The sequence below is a fragment of the Bactrocera dorsalis genome, chromosome 4 (genome assembly GCF_023373825.1).
Source record: "Bactrocera dorsalis isolate Fly_Bdor chromosome 4, ASM2337382v1, whole genome shotgun sequence".
Lineage (NCBI taxonomy): Eukaryota > Metazoa > Arthropoda > Insecta > Diptera > Tephritidae > Bactrocera > Bactrocera dorsalis.
Genome location: NC_064306.1, coordinates 12,261,146 through 12,279,639, shown reverse-complemented (window position 1 = coordinate 12,279,639; position 18,494 = coordinate 12,261,146). Strand labels below are relative to the sequence as shown.

The window sequence follows — 18,494 nt, the reverse complement described above, 5'->3', positions numbered from 1 at the left end:
TACGGTTCCGGTTGACTACTAAATGCAGTGTTCGTGTTATTATGATGACCGTATGTCACTTAACCTTAGTTGCGCACCTCCAGCCCTTAATAGTCCTTAGCAGCTCCAACTTCATAAAATCTCAGTATAGTCTCAGTGTTCCAAATGTGGTAGATAGATTGTAGACCTTTCGGGCTCAATTATGCTTCTGATTTTTCGTTACCAAAAAGGTTCCTAAGAGCGTCAAAGCAAATTATAGTGCAGTTGATCAGAAAGTAAGCTTAAAGCCTTCCAACATTTGTTGACCATGTAGGAATTAATCGTTGGTGACCACAAGGCTAGCAATGACGCCTGGCTATCTCTAGATATGACAGCTTATCTCAACGCAGTTATTCAGTAGAACCCTAATGACCTTCTTTATGTCTAGTATTTCCGCTAAGAAGATGCTTGCTGAGTTTGGTAGACGGATGGAGAGAGATAGAGAGAGAGAGAGTAATCGAGGACCTTGGATTTTGGAACCGTCGTTGGAGTTTGAGATAGTATTCATAATGTAAAATCAATACTTTTTTTGCTTCGTCGTCACCTTCTACTTAAATGTGAGATTAATTAATTTTGGTTCAATTTTGAGTTATGAAACGTTTCGACGATAGTAAGAGTCTAGGGGTTTTGGATGCATTTCAAGAAAAACATTCGCAAGATATAGCTACGTGTATCACTCATTCCCTCGCCGATTTCAATTCAACAATTCATAAAGGATTTATGGTAGTTTAGTTTAGATTTTAATATTAAGTTTGCGCCTCCTAAATTTATTGCCCAAACGAGTCAAGTAATGCCAAAAATAGACAGCACAACCTAACAAACATAAATACCAATATTTTATATTTAAACATGACTGTAGCGACACATTCAATTCTCTGAAGCAATTACAAAGTGCGAGTGATTGGAATTTACGATTAGGTACTAATTTTTATGATTTTAGATTTGCGACACGCGTTTCTTTTTCTATTCCATAAAAAAATAAATTTACATAACCTCAAACTGCGCAAATGGTACGTATAAAATACTGTTTTATGACATGCGCCAAAAAATAATAAAAATATTTCATAGTCTGCGCGGCAAACATTTTGCAATTTGCATAACATTGCCAATTTTTCACAGCAACAATGCCAGTAAAAATACAATAAATATTGTTTAAGAATTCCCATATATTTCGCTCGCGCTAAATTCTAAACACTTTTGCAGCTACGCCGTTCCACTTGTTCAATAATATTATATGCCGTTTCACTTGTTCAATTGTATGCATGTACCGCTATATACCCTGCAATTTGAACGACATAGCAGCATGCCGTGTGCTCGTATATTGACCATTCGCTCACGTGCGAAAAACTGCTAGCAAAATTTATTGTTCAATTTATTTATTTGTCAAATGGTGAGAAAATTTACCGGATGCAACATTGGCAGCAATCGAAGGAGTGTCGAAAAAAGGTTGCGCAGCACAAACTAGATTTACATACCTAGCTACAATGGCAAATGATGCAAAAATCTGTAGCAGACATAAGAATTTCGGGTCAGAAATTTACTCAACGTTTGTTTTTTCTTTTTTTCTTTGCTGCAACTAGAGTTGAAGAAAGTAAGAAAGTAAGGTAACGGTAATGGTAAAACGGAAGTGCTCATGGACTAAGGAAAACAGCAAGTTCGAGCGTTTTTCTACGATTTATTTATGTTTTCCTTTTAGCCTTCAACGCATACTTTGCTCCTTTGATGCCATTGATTGTTTGTGTACGTAAAGTTGCCGTTTTCGGTTGAAATCAGCAAAGTTCGGTGCAAATTTATACACAAATACGTGAAAAAATGCGCCTGCAAAAAGGTTTTGGCAAGTTGCAAATAATGTCGGCAACCAAATATTGAACTGCGAAAGCAAGCAGAAAGCTCCGTAGAAAAACCTAAATGCAAACAACAGCAAAAGGTTGGCGAACGGAGGAAGTGAAATGTTGCGGAGTTACAGCTGTTAATAATTTATTGTTTTTCATTTATGCAGACAGGTTTTTGTACAGAAATTCCTAGGAGCTGAAGTGGAGGCGTATTTATTATCTAAATATTGAAAGTTTCTAAATATAAGATGACAGTCTGGTGTTATGGTACGGAGCCGTCATTTGTGATAGACATAAGACATTAAGGCATTTCAATGCAACTGTTTAAATGAGTTAAGTCCGCTTACAACTCCACCCGTCACCAAAAGGGCTCACCCTAATATGAACCAATGTAATCACCACATCTGGGAACATATGGGAAAACACCATAGTCAACGACACCACACTCGTACGCAACAAAACTCAACGCAAATCCGCTGAGACATCGTATAGTGCCCACCAAAGACGGCAGACTATCGAAGAAAACCCCAATCAGTCCAACCACTAACGCGCGTAACAATTGAAGCTGTGTCCATCCACTTTATGGAAGAATTTATCGCAGGATCTTAGGGGAACAAAAGTGAACTTCATTACTCAACAAAATTTTCTTGTGAAAATCAGGATCGGTGGCCATCTCGCTTAGGGTCTATTCATCAAACGTGTGACAGGCTTGATAGCCTTACGAAGCTCACTTTTGGGTTGAATGGGTACATTAATAAAAAAGCCTTCTGCGTAGCCCATTATCGTCCTTTCTTCTTCACTTTTGGAAAAAACAGTCACAGCGGCCAGGTCTAGGGAATACGGTGGCTGTCAGCACCAGTAGTGCGTTGTTTTTGACCAAATATTCGCGCACAACCAACGTTGCCTGAGCAGGTACGTTATCATGGTGCAAAAGCCAATATTTGTTCTTCAACATATCCAGGCGTTTCTGGCGGATTGCTTAGCATAACTTGCAGCTAATACTTTTTATGGACCGTACGACCTTTTGGCAAGAACTCATGATGCACGGCTCCCCTTCAATCGACTGTTACTATTAGTAAAACCTTTACGAGGTTTGACAATTAAGTAATGAGACTGATTATTGCCGCGCTTGTTGTAAACCTGTGACCTTTTTCTTTTTCCGGCATCCCTCCCCTCTCCATTGATATATGTACTATCGCTCTAGCTTGTTTAGTTCGCCTGCTGCGTCAAGTTGAGTAGACGTGTGTTTGTAGTGCTCGTCACGAAAATGGAAAAACGAAATCAAGAGCAACGCGTCGCGATAAAATTTTACGCCAGATTGGGCGAAACAGCTTCAGAAACGTACGCTAAAATTGTAAGAGTGTATGGTGATAGTGCTCTTAGACCCGGAAACCAAACGCCAAAGCTCACAACGGTTGTCCTCGCGTGTCCCCCGCCCGGAAAAAGCTCGAATGAGCAAGTCGAAGGTGAAAACGATGATTATTGCCGTTTTGATAGCCGTGGAATCATCCACAAAGAATTCGGTCCACCGGGGAAAACTGTGAGTCAAGTCTACTATTGCCAAGTACTCGAAAGATTGCGAAAACGAGTCAACATGACATCGCTCGTAACTGGATACTTCATTACGACAACGCGCCGTGCCACAAAGCCGTCAGCGTGTCCCAGTATTTGGCCTCTAAAGGATCGCCGTGTTGCAACAGCCGCCTTATTTGCCCGACATGTTACCCTGTGACTTTTTTTGTTTTCTAAAACAAAATCGGTGGTCAAAGGAACCCATTTTGAGTCGATTACGGACAACCAGGCGGCCGTGACGAGGGTACTCGCGGACATCCAGTCGAAGCGTTCCAGAAATGTTACGAAGCATGGAAAAAACGCTGCAATCGCTATATAGCTGCCCAAGGGGAACTACTTTGAAGGAGATAGCAGAGTTGTAGAATAATTTTCAAATATACGGTTTTAATGGAATATGTCTCATTGCTAAATTGTCATACCGAACTTGCTTGGCGTCTGACACGCTCTTCATCATTCACATCTTCTTCGACACTCTGAAAACATTTTGTACCACCTACATATAAGTAGTTGCTCTTGTCCAAATTAGCTTCATCATATGTCTGAGTCAAGGTTCGGTCCAAGCAAAAAGCTTTAACTAAACTTTATGTAGACAATCTTTGGTTCTGATAAGACGTCGTTACATGCCATACAGGTATAGCCACAAGCAATTCACTTAAGGAAACTTTTAGTGAACGCATTATCTCGCGTCCTGGACCTGTGACATGGTGTTTGTCGGTGCATTTTTTATAGGCTTCAGGGAAGCCATACGATCACAAATTGTTTCAGCAATTTCACTTTTCACAGGTTTTTGAATCTGCATTATGGTTATTTGACTTTCGGTAATACGCAACGTTGCAATGACTTGGAAATATCGATAAATCGTGGTGAAATCCGACTTATGTCGGTATTCTGCGTGAGACGATTGTCTCATGTCTCTAATAGTGACTATAGTAATTTAGTGATTCTGTTAGCCAGGAGTCTCATTTTGGTATTCTGGCAAATAGAGTAAACTACTTTACAGTATACTACTATACTGTAACTGCCAGAATACCAAAATGAGACTCCTGACTAACAGAATCACTAAATTGCTATAGTCACTATTAGAGACATGAGACAATCGTCTCACGCAGAATACCGATATTAATCTGACACTGTTGTGAAGCTGTCGTTCATGAGCTATTTGGCTATAAATGTGACAACTGGCGGCGGCTTGTTTCATGAAGAGGTCGCCTGATGGGCAAAAGGTAGTTCTGATAGACGTTTTTTAAACTGAATAATAAGCTCAAGTAAAAAAATAGGTGGAAAAACATGAAAACCGTCATCGCGAACAACCGAAGTTGTTAGGAATTTAACGGTTTTCTCGTAACACAATTTCTACTAATGCTAATTGTTTCCGGCAAACCCTCCTTTATGGGAAAAATCTATCTATTTTACTACAGTTTGACACTACTCTTAACACCAATTTCGACAAAGATGTAGTTAGTCGATAATTTGAAGCATTCAAAGCACCTATGCTCTCCCTCTCCTTCTCCCTCTCTTTCTCCTTTTTTCTCTTTTCAAACACCAACCGTGTAGTTTTCGCATAAAATATCTTAAAATCTTTCTCGATGAATAGACGATCTCTAAGAGAGATGAAGCATGTTCACATTTCTATATCATAATTGTCAATTCTTGTTTAGTTATTAAATAAAATTTTGAAGAATATACCAATGTAAGACAAGAAAGTTTATCCTTTCTTAAGTTCAAATCTTTCAGTGCTCAAAATTAAGGACCTTAAGTCTAGTTTGCTTGCATATGTCTGCACTAAAATTCCGCAGAATATTTCCTTTCCTGAAATGCAGCGCGACAACCGTTTTACTACTTGCATACTATTTAATTTTTTTTTATTTTTTTTTTGCAGCCCACTAAACATTAATCATTGCTTTCTAAGCGCCATGCAACAACAATAGAAAAACGTTTCGTCTAAATGCCATAAATAAATCTTGACAGCGCTTGTACACCTAACAATAAGTGTCGCCCTCAAGTGTGCAATAAAAATTACGAACACACACACCCGCAAGCACACATACACACATAAATACGTGCACAATATAAAGGCTGCAAGGCTTCCATACATATGCAAATGCCAGTTGCATTAACAATTTCAAGGGTTCAGAGGGCAGGCGCAGGTGGTGTCCTGGTGCGAAAGTGTTGTTGGTGTGAAAATGTAATACTGTTGGTGCGCATTTTTGCAGCTATAAATTCCAACACAACAGCAACGTGTTGGCAAATCGCAAGTCATGGGCTAAGCATGCGGCAACGATGCACTTGTGAACATACCCTGTAGGAAATTTTTTGATTTTAGTTTAAATTCATAAATATTTATGATAAGTGCTAAGTGCCACTGTATGCTAACATTCCGTTGAATAATCAACTACTTGGTGAGGAAAGGAGGTGTGCAAAATCTTATTGTGTTACCTCCAAAACTGAGGGACTCGCTTGCATATAATAAACGGATCGACTCAACTCATCACAGTGACCCTTTATATATTTCCATATACTTTATAGAGTCCCCGATGTTTCCTCTTGTGTGTTACAGGTTTTATAGAAAACCTAACGTACCCTGAGAAAAGTATAAAGATCGATATTTTTCCTAAACATTAGTAGCACAACGACTCGGGAACAAGACACTTGGTCATTGCGGACAATTAAAAAGCGTCTAATGATTTCTCCTGAATATCATTTAGACTTATATAGCTTACCACGAACTTATTTGTTTAACAGTATCTACTTGAATATTTTAGAAGATTGAGAAATTACGTCTGCTGGAAATGCGTGGAACAAATTCACATAATAAAAATTTCCCTCAATACCTTGATCTTGCTTCACTCACAAACTGTCAGTCAATAAATTTGGTAGCTTCTTCCTGAGACTGATGTCCTGAGACACACATAGTGTCCACGCTTTAGTTCGAGTATAGAAAAAAATACTGATGTTATGTATATGTATTACTGCAGGTCAACTCCTGCGATTTAGATACCATCTTTTTGTACAATTACGGTTTTACTGTCCATTAATTAAACTACCCAACAAATCACATCAATAAATATTCGTTAACTTCTTCACAGAGCTGGAAGAATCGGTATACAAAGAATTAATCTCCACTAATCATCTTTACTCGTCTGTATAATCTCAAGTCATATTTAAAAGGTTTAAAGAGCCACATTTAAGACGAAGAACAACGTAAAGAAGTTCAAAGGTGTAATTTTCTACCGAAAAACAACGGGTTGAAGTGGTTTTTGGGCTGGGGGAATCATCAGCCCTTGATAACCGACTATTAGGTGCCTGAAATTGAAGTTCGTGTACTAGGCGACATTTGGTTTCAACAAGACGGTGCCACTTCCCACATATCGCATCAATCAATGTATATATTGAGAGCACACTTCGGTAAGAAGATAGTTTCACATTTTAGGCTGGTGGATTGGTCACCAAGATCGCGTGATATCACACTATTAGACATTTTCCTATGGAGATATGTAAAGTCTTACGTATATGCGGACAGTCCCGCTTCGAATCAGGCCTTGGAGCAAAACATCAGACGGTTCATACAATTCGAAATGCTTGAACGAGTCATCGAAAATTTACTCAACGGATGGACCATCTGAGACGTAGCCGCGGCCTATATTTAAAAGAGAGTCGAATGATAACAAACATACCCCATTAAATTTGAAGTTTCTGTGTTTTTTCTTTCAACAAATAGGAAATCTTGAAATGGATCATTCTTTATAATATAATACTTACGAAAAGTTTAGCCGATAATCAGTTTGTGTTCGGCACCTTAATGCCGTCTGGCATGTGTACATGCAGGGATGTTGAGAAAAAACCGGAGTTCGAGGATGATTGTAGTGAATTCTCAGAGAAAAAGAGTCTGCCAAAAATGTTCTATGCAGTAGTAATCTGGAAACAACACATTGATTCCATCCCCAGTTTGTACTAGAGCTTCATAGTTTCGTATGCTAATTTAATCTTTTCAGCTTTCTACCGAAAATCAGTTGTCAGAATTGAAATAAGAATGTAATTTCTTCGAAGTGGATCGAGCAATGTTTGAAACTTGGATCCAACGATGTGGTAAGTTATTAAAAGTCGTAAAGAAGATCACTAATATCCCCTTGTAAAATTGAAACACCGCTTCACTGTCAACACTCCTGAGTCTTGAATGATAACACTGCAATTCGGACTATAATGGGATGACCTATCGCCGGAAGTTCTGCAAAGTCATGAAAGGCTCCCAGTTAAGAAGCAGAATGGTCTCCGTTCAAAGCAGTCCCTGCAGTCACTTGCTTGAAGCGGAACCGCCTCCTAGGAGCAGCAAGAGGGCCTTCCTCAACTACGTCAATGGCATAAGATAATACGCCGACCAAACTTCAGACAAGCACTGACCGCCACACACACAGTGGAGCCACCTTCACCGACTCCCTCTTAGCGAATGGCGTGCTTGGAATCAAACCACCACTCATTGCAGACGAAGAACTCGTGTTGCCGCGAGAAACGGTAGTGAACCCTGCGCAGCTTCGTTCTCTATGCTGTAGCAGGTTAAACTCCTACTTATCCAGAATCAACCCCGATATATCAAATTTAAATATATTCAGCATGACAGCTTGGGGCACGAGTCCCTGCTTGACTCTAACCACCTCATTGCATGTCCAGCTAACCTTGAAATAGCACGTTTCCTGGGCCTACCATTGGATGACCTCAATGACAACTTATCTGCACCTTACCATCTTAAAGGGGACTATATAACCGACCTTCATGTGTCGACAAAGAATTTATTATTTATTATTTAGAATTTAATACGTCTAGTTGAGAAGAAAGTTGTATCTTACTCGGCTTCTGCTATATCATGGAATCCTTCAGCTCTTTCTTAAGTTCCCTCTTCGCTTCTCAAATCAAAACCTGTTCTATGTAAATTAAAGTAATCAGATAGCACGTGACAAAATTTCTACTCGTTTAACAACAACTTAAGTGCGATTTACTGAGCCCATACCCACAACCGAACAGGAAATGATTTATGCGCTTTCTGCAAGCAGTGAAAGGAGCAAAAAGCAATTGCCTCTTTGACAATGATTTACATGCATAGTCTGGAATGCGTTAGGCTACTTATTTGTTATTTATATAAGATGTAGTATGGGAACCCCTCCAGCAAGGTATGAGCTGCTGTTGATGTGGTGTAGCCACTCATATTGGCCTTACTTACTAAATGAGTCCTGTCGAAGCCACACAATTTGTCCATGAATCAGACAGCTGCTCGTTTTGTAAGTCAACACTGGTTAGAGGGCCGCCTGGCGGCTATGCATGCAGAGGTATGCGAATGTAACATTTCAGAACCTTGCCTGTTTATTTATAGAGTGTATTGTTGTTATTGTTCATGCAGTTAACAACAAAAGCCTGCATGTTGCACAAATTAGTTTTGGTTCTACACTAAAGCTATTGAAATATACATACAAACACTGAAATATCATAGTTTTAGTCCTTTGACAGGTTAGGCTACTCGGTCGCACAGTTCACAGAATGAGATGATGTATTATATGCTCTCAAAGACAAAGCAGAATGTGCGTTGAGCGCCGCTCATTAACCATGCAAGAGTCAAGATTCGAAGCAGTAGACAGTGAGTTTTTTATTGGGTGGAGCAAAAGGAGAAGAGAAATAGGTAATAATAGACGATTATACTCAAAAGACGTCTGCTGAAATGAAGCATGGAAAATACGAACGGACTCAAGCGATTAGAAGTCGATGAAGCTTCAAAAACAACTTATTTTGTAAGTCATTGAATTCTTTTCCTAACACGTTTTTCTACTTCCGCTAGTCTCCCAGTCCTCGTATTCATTCGGACGTATCTAAATTCTTTCGATGCTTTCACTGATTTTTTAACAAGAACGCGTGTTTTGTTTCCCCTTCAGAAATTTCTGGGATGCATGAGTTCTACTTGTGCATACCATCAAAATATATTTTGGAGTTGCTTCAACGTTTCGGAGAGTCATCCGCTTTCAAAATATATTTTAGAGTACCTTCACCGTATTGAAGAGTCATCCACCTACCAGTGTCCAACCCGGAAAGCGTACCAGATGCCAAAGACTTTGGAAACTTGTGAAGATCTCTTAGCTTTATAGGTGAATTTAGTTAAATAGTTCATTTAGTCGTCATCAAAAGAAGGACTCTCATCCAAGGCTGATTTGATCCTTTCAATAAGGGTATATTTTTCATTTCGGTACCAAAACCGAGTGCACCACTCGGGGTGGGATGTATTGTCTTCACGTTTTAGCTCGCCTTCAAACGGATGTTTTTCGGCCACCCAGAGGATACTTGGTTTAAGACTGGAAGCCGTGAGCTGTTTGACCATATATGGAAGAATCGTCTCTGGCCACTCCCAAGTGAATGAGGCTCAGAGAACTTTCCTCACTTGCGTAAACTGCTATACATGATTCCATTCTTCTTTTAGTACTTCTCTCTCCGAAAAGGAGAAATTTTTGTAACTGGTACCGTCATTTCTTTCATGTTATCCAAATCCTTCCATTAAACTAAATTTTTGGTAAACAAAGGTTGGATTCTCCGATTAGTTAACTTCACGTCAGCTCGGAATATAGTTTCTTAGCACCAGGTTCCATTGTTTTCAGATTCATTATGCCGTTCCTACATTCAAATAAAACTTCGATACTTGGTTACCCACAGAGCAGGTTGCAGCTCTACAGGATTCACTCCGTATTTGGTTCATGGGCTCTAAAATATGCCTTGATATCACAAGACATGGAACTCTTAAGCAAGTTTAAACGGAATCAAAAGCTCTCAAGAGAGAAATCGAAAGGAGATCATTGGAGAACGTTGGGTTTATAACATACAAGTACAAATTTTTGGAATCCCACTTGTTATCCCAGCAGCTTTCCGAGGAGTAAGGATACTAAAATATTACTTAAAGAGTTAGGAGACCCGGATATCGGTCGTTCCAAGGGAATAATCACTGTAGAGTTCAAACTAAAAACTGCTCTCAATAGAGAATGAAGCGCACACACAACCAACTAATCTGATTTGATATTTAGTGAATGCTTCATCAGGCAATCTCCCTCAAGTTCAATGCTCTTGAAGTCTAAAACAAAGCAAAAGCTCACCACAAAGGAAAACAAAAAGCGGATATGACTTAAATGAGTAAGAAAATCAAAACAAGGAAGAACAACTTATATATTTAACACAGTGTGACGTTTACGTGTCTCAGCGTTGCGCCAAACGGACGCAGCTTCCAGCGCCAATTATTAAAACTGGCGCGACAACTTGGCGCCAGACACCCAGCCATCAACGGCCATAACCCGGCTGGGAGATTCTGCAGTCGACTGCTAAAACGGCTAGTCTCCAGGCTTGAAATACATACATCATGCGATAAACGCAAATACGCGTACAAAACGAGTTTGTGCATGTGTGCGAGGGCAATAAGGATATGTTGTCAATCGGTTGCAGACTGGCGCCGCCTCTTGCAGGAGCAGCTGTCGCTTTAACGAGTATGCGACGCTTCTACAACGTGACGCGGCTAACAATTGCTCGCTTTGGCGCACGGTTGGGGGAACGCGTCAGTCAACGCTCGGTCTGTTATTGTTGTTTTTTAGCTGATAACTTATACTTAGTGGTGGTAACCGGCGTATGGCTACGTGTGGCACGCAGACGATATGCAACAATTGGATATTAGAATAGACGATGACGACATCGTCAGCCTTGTAGCCACTATTCATGGCAGCCACGATTTGCCAGCAAACACATGAGGTCAAATTATGCGGCTGCTTTGTTTTCGCAGGACATCGCCACGTTCATTGCACTCAACGGCATGAAGAATTGTCTGAACGTGTTGCACGAGATGGCAAAGATTAATTTTAGTTATTTCTAATTTAAAAGCGCCTTTCAGCTTTATTCAGTTGGGGAGACTATTTCGTAGATAAACAGAAAAGCTGGAGGGACTCAGTCACCTTTGCAGCGGTTTTAGTTTCATAACCGACAACCAGATTTTCGGGTAATCTTCTATGAACCACTCTACCGATCTCTTAAAGCTTCAAACTTCATAAGTTTAAGTTTTCCAAGACAGCTGTAAGTTTGTGAACGCCTACTGGTGAAGACTGTGAGAAGAAAGAACTTAATTTTCTGACACAGAGTAACCACTGACGTGAACTCAATTTTCCGAAAATCCCATAGACCATTGTCAAATACTAATGCTACAAATTCTGGAACCTGTTAGCTTAAGTATTTACGAGTCAAAAAGGTTGAAGATACAGCAGCGTTTCAAACTAAACATACCACAGCTACATAACACAAGCTCTAGGCTTGAAGGCTCTAGCTGGGAATTCTCTGTTTAATGAAAGTGCAACGCTATTTTCCCACACTACCTCTAGGTGTTCTGGAATGGTATGATAACATGTAATGAGAAAATTAAGCGATTGCAATATTTGTTGCCGCATGTATCAGCTTCGAACGATTTGAGTCGGCGTTATTTGTAACCTTCTCATGAATATATCCGATATTAGCTTCAAGGCTTGTGGTTAGAACATTTTATTTCGTATACTTATTTTTATGAATCCAATAACATTATACTTTATATACTCTAACAAATCTACTCTTCGACATTTTAATTTAGTCGTAGCATGAAGCCGCTTTGCTTGCTTTATGGTTCCTCAGTTGTTGGTTCCTCAGTTGTTGGTTCTTCGGTTACTGGTTCTTCAGTTGTTGTTGCCTCATTTGTTTTTATTGTCGCTGGGTTCAACCTATCAGTAATTAGATTTATAGCAGTTTTGCTGATTACGGATTCAAGGAAGGACCGCTCGCAGTCGGCGCCATCTTCACATTTTTCAGGCAAAAGTTCTTTGGCAACTTTTGTGGCAATAGTGGAAACCAAGGTTGACGCTTTATCCATCACAGTTGCATGAATTGTGTGCATAATACTTCTTATTGTGTCTGTTGCTGATTCGACAATGCCCTGAAGTTGATGTTGTATGAAAGGTCTACCGCTGACACTTTGTATTTCGCCATTGATAAACAAGGCTGAAAAGAGAATATGTGAAGTGTTTGGATTTTAATTTAACTGTTTTGCTGGAACAAATATATCACAAAACGTTACGAAAAAAAGTTTTTGAAAAACATGTCTTTCTGCACCCATGCCAGTAGAAGCAATCCCAGCTGGGCTTCGCCAAAAACTAGCCAAACAACCAAGGAAGGCACAGCCGAGTCTAAGGACGGCGAGAAAACATGCTGTTAATCTTGCATCCAAAGAACGAACCATTCAAGTTTACTAGTGAGACACAACATGACACATTATCTTAAGTACACATCGGTAGTTTCAGCAGATAACCTGTCATATATATGACAAAATGCCAGCTCCAATTGAAGCAGGAGTTGGGTTCCTTGCTTGGATGTCTTCTTAGCTCTTTCTAGGAGCAATTCGCGTTCCTCGAAAAGGAATTAAAACTAAATGTATAAGTTCCAAATCCCTCACTCTTTTCCTTTAAAGTTTGTGTCGTAGATACACAATCGCGGCTCAATTTTTGTCTTGAAATGAATTATGAATTATTTCTTTTTAAATCGCCACTACGATTGTAGGACTCGTAGCGAACAAAAGTACTAGAAAAAAACCATCACAAACTCCCTTATCTTACAGTATTTTCAACACCTGTATGCATACGTCGTAGTAACTCGAGGTATCCTTAAAATCGCTTTTGAAATACTCAAAAAAACCTCGGTACCTACCGCACAACACCAGCGACACGAATTTGGTTTTCGAGAGCATTTTCCGGCAATCAACGCTTCTAAACACTAACTTATACTACCTAAAGAAGCCACTTCCTCATGGGCTTTTATAACCCGACTGATTGAGCTACATTTCTGAGGTTGTTTTAGAGAGCTGACCTTTGAACAGCACCTGGTTTGGTGAGATCTGTCTACTTCGCTTCGCAAGTTGATGGTGCTGCGCTCCGAAGTGGAATTTTTTCAGAATGGAGTTTACTCAATCTCTCAAAAGTTCTCTGAAAAACTGTACCCATATAATTTTAACAATAGCAATTCATGAGTGATTGGTATCTATTGTTAACTCATGAACGTGTAGCCGCATAGCTTAAAATTGGACGTGATGTCAGTAAAATTTTCAAACTATCTTCGTAGTTGTAAAATTAATCAAAGGAAACCTGATCTAAATGATAATGAGATCCGATAACATACGAGTAATTGTAATTTTTGTGCCCGCATAGCACTTTGAAAAAGTACAGATACTCGTGAAAATTGTCTGTTTTTTTCATCAAGAAGAATTTAAAAAACCTTCTAATATTGGCGGAAATCTCTTTATAATAGATAGTCTAAAAGCAAATGAGTCCTGACTTTTAAGGCACTTAAGGTACAGCGTGTTCTCAACTCGTTTATTTGAAAGTGGTTATACTGGTTCAGGCGTTGAGCTGCTTCGAAAAGTTTTGATATACCCGCTAGAGAGGGGAGCTTGGTCAGGGGCTAGCGGTGCTACTAAGACATGTCCAAAATGAAAAAACAGCATTTTTTGCAGTAGGAATTAAGGAGATTGTTGGTTGGAGTAGGAATAGTTATGGATAACACAAAACAAATCTAATGAAATCCGACTGTTTTCTCCCAAGTTTGGATTTCAAAAGTTTTTTCAGGTGCGGATTTCCGCTAGACGTGCATGGAGAATGAGAATGAAAGAATCGATAACGTCGGATCCAAAATAGACTGGTTGGAAGTGACGGGGGTATGCTCCGAGGACCTCGATATCACTTCCTCTCTATCCGTCAACCAAACTCAACTAGCATCTTCCAAGCGGTATAAGGCCTACACAGACAGCCAAGCGGCATGGCTAGCCTTGCCTTTGACATTTTCAAAACAATGACTGTAAGGTTATTGAATATGTTTGACAGACGTCATGCCAACCAACAGAAAAAAGTTGGGAGTCGTTCACAACAAATGTTCCCTACTAACACAATTGAATCTTGACTTGCACCTGGTAGCGCTAATTGAGCCCGAAGGGATTGCACTCTTGCTTACCTACTTATCCACAATGTTTTGGAACTATCAGCCGACGAAGTTCCAAGCTGCGCTGCCTCCTACTGACTACAATGAGTTAAGTGCCGTGCATGATTAATCTCAAATACTTAATGTCGTTTTCTGATGGCAATGTAAAGCGCATTTGGATTTATTCCACTTCTGCAGCCAAGAACACAGGTTTGACACCAACTCCAGCAAGATGGTACAGACATTAACCTCACTTCTTTTTTTATTCTGTAAAAATACTTGCACTGGAGAGTCTCGCTGTATTTTGAAACTGAATATGGTAATTGAGAATTATATTTACGTCTTCAAGCTTCGTGAATAATATTTGCATAAATATTTAACTGAAAGAAGTGGTGGATCATAATGGTAAAGTTATAGATGGCCGTAAGGAAAGATTGGAAATTATGCAGGTAATAGTTTGGTAGTTATTTCATCGGTTTCGTAGAACCAACTACTAAAATACATTGGGACAAAAAACACCCAGAAATTGTAATTAAATTCCCCGAATAAATGATATTTCAAAAAATAAAAGTATTGAGATAAATTGGTAGGTTTGTTAAAGCGATGGCAAGAGAGCTCGACATCTTTCGCTAGTTTCTTCGAATGATTTTGGTAGATATTTTGGGTATGAAACGCGTCCTTGCTCGACTCGTTCCAATAAAGCTGATTTTTTTTCAAAACGAATACCGTAAACAGGTCTCTTTGGATATGCTTGACCGTGGGAATTTCGATTCCAGATATATGGAGAGCATTATAACTGCCGATAAGTTATGGATTTATGAGTTTGACATGCAAACAAGACAACAATCACCGAAATGGAAGATAAAACATCACGCCAAAGTCGCTCAAAAATCAAGGTGATGCCCATTGCCTTTTGATATTCGTGGTTTGGTGCTTAAGAACTTGTTCCGAAGGGTCAGACGGTCAATAAGGAGTTCTTTTTAGCCGTATTGAGGGGTTTGCTTGATAAGATACGTCGAAAGCGGCCAGTATTGTGAAAGAATAATTCATGGATTTTAATACTGATAATGCATCATCACATAGAGCCACGATTGCGACCGAATTTATAGCCAACAAATAAGGGAAGGTTAAGTTAGAGTAAGTTTGAGGCCCTATGTTCCACCTAGGAACTACGGGAAAATATATATAAGTTAGAGTGCAACCGAACATTTTATACTCTTGCAACTTGAAAGAATCAACGCCAAGGAAATATTATACTTTATGGCGGTACACGTCAATCTGAGGATCGAAATCGAAGCAATTATATATACTATATATAGACTTTACTCTATATGATTAATTTTTTAGTAAGTGACATGTTAATAGTATGTGGTATAGTACATGGAAGTTTGGGCAGTTTCGATTCGATTTTATCTATTTTTTCCAATACCACATACTATTAACATGTCACTTACCAAAAAACTAAAAACAAAGTAAAGTCAGCCGGATGTTCAAAAATCCTGATATTAGTTATATGAGGGATAAGTCAAGTTTTCGCCCAAATTTATCTATTTTAGTCACAAAGATACACCTCTATGAATAAAACAGGTTCTCTTATTTGCATTGTGATAGCTCACATATTATCCGATATATATACATATACCGTACAAAGTCTCTCGGAAGTACGAATATCTCTTTTAAGGTATATGGGGGCGAAGGGAGGTATTGATTCAACCCATTTTCGATATGCAGACATACCATTATCAGAGAAGTACTATCCTTAAATTTCAATCCCACACATTGACCGGTTTAAAGTTCGGTACCTAGGGGCTTAAGAGATCGTCTTGGTACGACACGACTTAAATTTCAGCTCCGTGGAACAGTCGATCGAAGATATAAAAGAAAAGTGACTGAAGGAAATTAAGGCCATCCCAAAAAGTGCTAATGAAAAGTGTTTTGAGAACTGGAAAAATCGTTGCCATAAATGTATTACATGTGGTGGGGATTACTTTGAAGGCAATAAAATAAATATTGATGAAAACTTAAATATCTCATGTTTTATATATAATTTTCGGGTACTTTTTCGTCACAATATATGATCCTAAGAATCGTCCTTTATGGTTTCCGAAGTTCAATTTTATTTAGCAAAATTCTACCGGGCTTGGGAGGTTTAGGTGTTATGACTAAATCACATGAAGTGATTGAGGAATTTAGAATGGGCTGAGGTGATATACAAGCTTAAATTAAAGGCCATTATTAGGCGCTGCGAAACCCAAAAATTTCAAATTAATCGAAATAAACAAATAAAAAAAAACAACAAGTTTATTACATATGCATTTTATTTATTTACAGTATATATATGTATATATATATTATGTTTACAAATATTTTAGATACTCCGGCTATTAACAGCACCACTCTTCAAAACAAAAAACAAAAAAAAAAAAAAACAAATTGAATGAACATGTTCGTCACAATGTATGATGCTCAGTCAAGTTTTATTTAACCTACCACGAACCGCCCATTGCCATAGTACGATGGTACGTAATTGTTTATATTATCAAGATATTCCAAATAATTCTGCACATGTTTAGGGCGAACATATTTCTTTGTCGTACTTTCAGAATTATCTGTTTCTTTTGCTGTTTCTGTACTTACTTCAGGCTTAGTTGTTACAATCTCAGAGCTGCCATTCTTATTTTCACTACTTTTCTCCTTATCTTTTTCCATCGCATTATTTATCACAACCTTATCAAGTTCATTTTTATTTCCATCAGCAGCTGGTTTGCCACCAAGTAAGCTTGCGATTAGTTCTTTAGCTAAGTCCGATCCTATAACTAATGATGTTTGTGGTTGATTTATTACTATTGAGATAGGATCTGACGCGGTATTCGGTGGTTGTTCAAGCTCTTGTCCACTAACTCTTGGCATATTGTTGGCAAGCAGTAGAACTGAAATCAAAGTATTTAGAAAACAAATTTGTAATAAGTTTAGTGGCTTTTTGGTGGTAATATTCTAGTATAAAACATTCCTTATGCCTAGTGTCACCTTGAAAGAGGTTTAGTACTACATGACCGCTGATAACTTGTTGGGTGTTTAAGCCAGATTACAGTTCTTGTAAAACTTGTTATCTGTATATTACTGCACACTAACCAGAATACAATATGATTTATTCCTCTTTATGCAACCAACCGTCTTATTAGTTGCCTTTTCTGATTCTATTCAGAAAAAGTAAATTATTCTACTCACCGCCAATAGTCAAAAGCAAACATATTGGTCCCGGTAACATCTTCTTTGCCATTTCGTTAGTAGAAATCACGGATGTCTAGCGTTCACAAGTTGACCGTTTCAGGTTATCAGGGCGACTAATTTGTTAAGAAAGTTATAAGAACACCTAAGTGTTAAAGAGTATTTCACTCGTATTTAAGTTTGTTTTCACCAAATCACAAATGATCTGCGCCTATTGTTGTCAAGAAACGTGTAGTCGCATAACGATTATTTTTCAATGAGAAAAAATACGCCTTAGACGTGATTATAACCAATAAGATAAATTAATAAAATTCCCAAATCGATTTAATTCATTGACACGTTCATCGTATAATGAGTTCTAAGTTTTTCTTAAACTAAGATATCTCTTCTTTACTGACGTAGACACCGCTTAAGCGGTTATAGCGGAGTTTGCAACAGCGCGCTAGTCGTTCTTCGTTTTCGCTGCTTGACAACAAAAGGTGATTACAAGTGTAGCCAGGTCGTTCTACAACTGGTCTTACCAATCGAATGCAGGTCTTCCTCTTCCTCTGCTTCCCCGTCGAATACTCTCAGCGGTGGAGTTTCTTCACCCATTCGGACGACATAACCGAACTAGCGAAGCTGCTGTCTTTTAATTCGCTGAACTTTGTTAATATGATCGTATATCTCGTACAGCTCATTTTTTCCTTAGACTGCGGTATTCGCCGTACCCAATGCGCAAAGGACCATAAATTTTCCGCAGAACATTTTTCTTAAAAAGTCGTAGCGCCGACTCATCAAATGTTGTCTTCGTTCACATCTCTGCACCATACAGCTGGACCGGGATGCTGAGTGACTTATAGAGTTTGGTCT

General features: G+C 38.9%; 2 protein-coding genes across 2 annotated transcripts; both read right to left on the bottom strand.

The window, feature by feature from the left end:
• Positions 1-11,936: 11,936 nt before the first annotated feature.
• On the bottom strand, positions 11,937-13,278 carry LOC105229684 (eukaryotic translation initiation factor 4 gamma). Its single transcript, XM_011210115.3, has 2 exons — positions 13,152-13,278; positions 11,937-12,449 (listed from the first exon to the last, which is right to left on the bottom strand). The coding sequence occupies exons 1-2, from the start codon at positions 13,189-13,191 to the stop codon at positions 12,073-12,075; spliced, it is 417 nt and encodes a 138-aa protein (XP_011208417.3). The 5' UTR covers positions 13,192-13,278; the 3' UTR covers positions 11,937-12,072.
• A 3,543-nt stretch (positions 13,279-16,821) lies between these two features.
• On the bottom strand, positions 16,822-17,801 carry LOC105229674 (uncharacterized). Its single transcript, XM_011210103.3, has 2 exons — positions 17,643-17,801; positions 16,822-17,344 (listed from the first exon to the last, which is right to left on the bottom strand). The coding sequence occupies exons 1-2, from the start codon at positions 17,692-17,694 to the stop codon at positions 16,896-16,898; spliced, it is 501 nt and encodes a 166-aa protein (XP_011208405.2). The 5' UTR covers positions 17,695-17,801; the 3' UTR covers positions 16,822-16,895.
• Positions 17,802-18,494: the final 693 nt, after the last annotated feature.

Coding starts and splice junctions, on each gene's coding strand:
- LOC105229684 (XM_011210115.3), bottom strand. CDS start 13,191: ATGCTCTCGAAAACCAAATTCGTGTCGCTGGTGTTGTGCG. Junction 12,450..13,151: donor CGTGTCGCTGGTGTTGTGCG/GTAGGTACCGAG, acceptor TTCTCTTTTCAG/CCTTGTTTATCAATGGCGAA.
- LOC105229674 (XM_011210103.3), bottom strand. CDS start 17,694: ATGGCAAAGAAGATGTTACCGGGACCAATATGTTTGCTTTTGACTATT. Junction 17,345..17,642: donor TTTGCTTTTGACTATTGGCG/GTGAGTAGAATA, acceptor CTTTGATTTCAG/TTCTACTGCTTGCCAACAAT.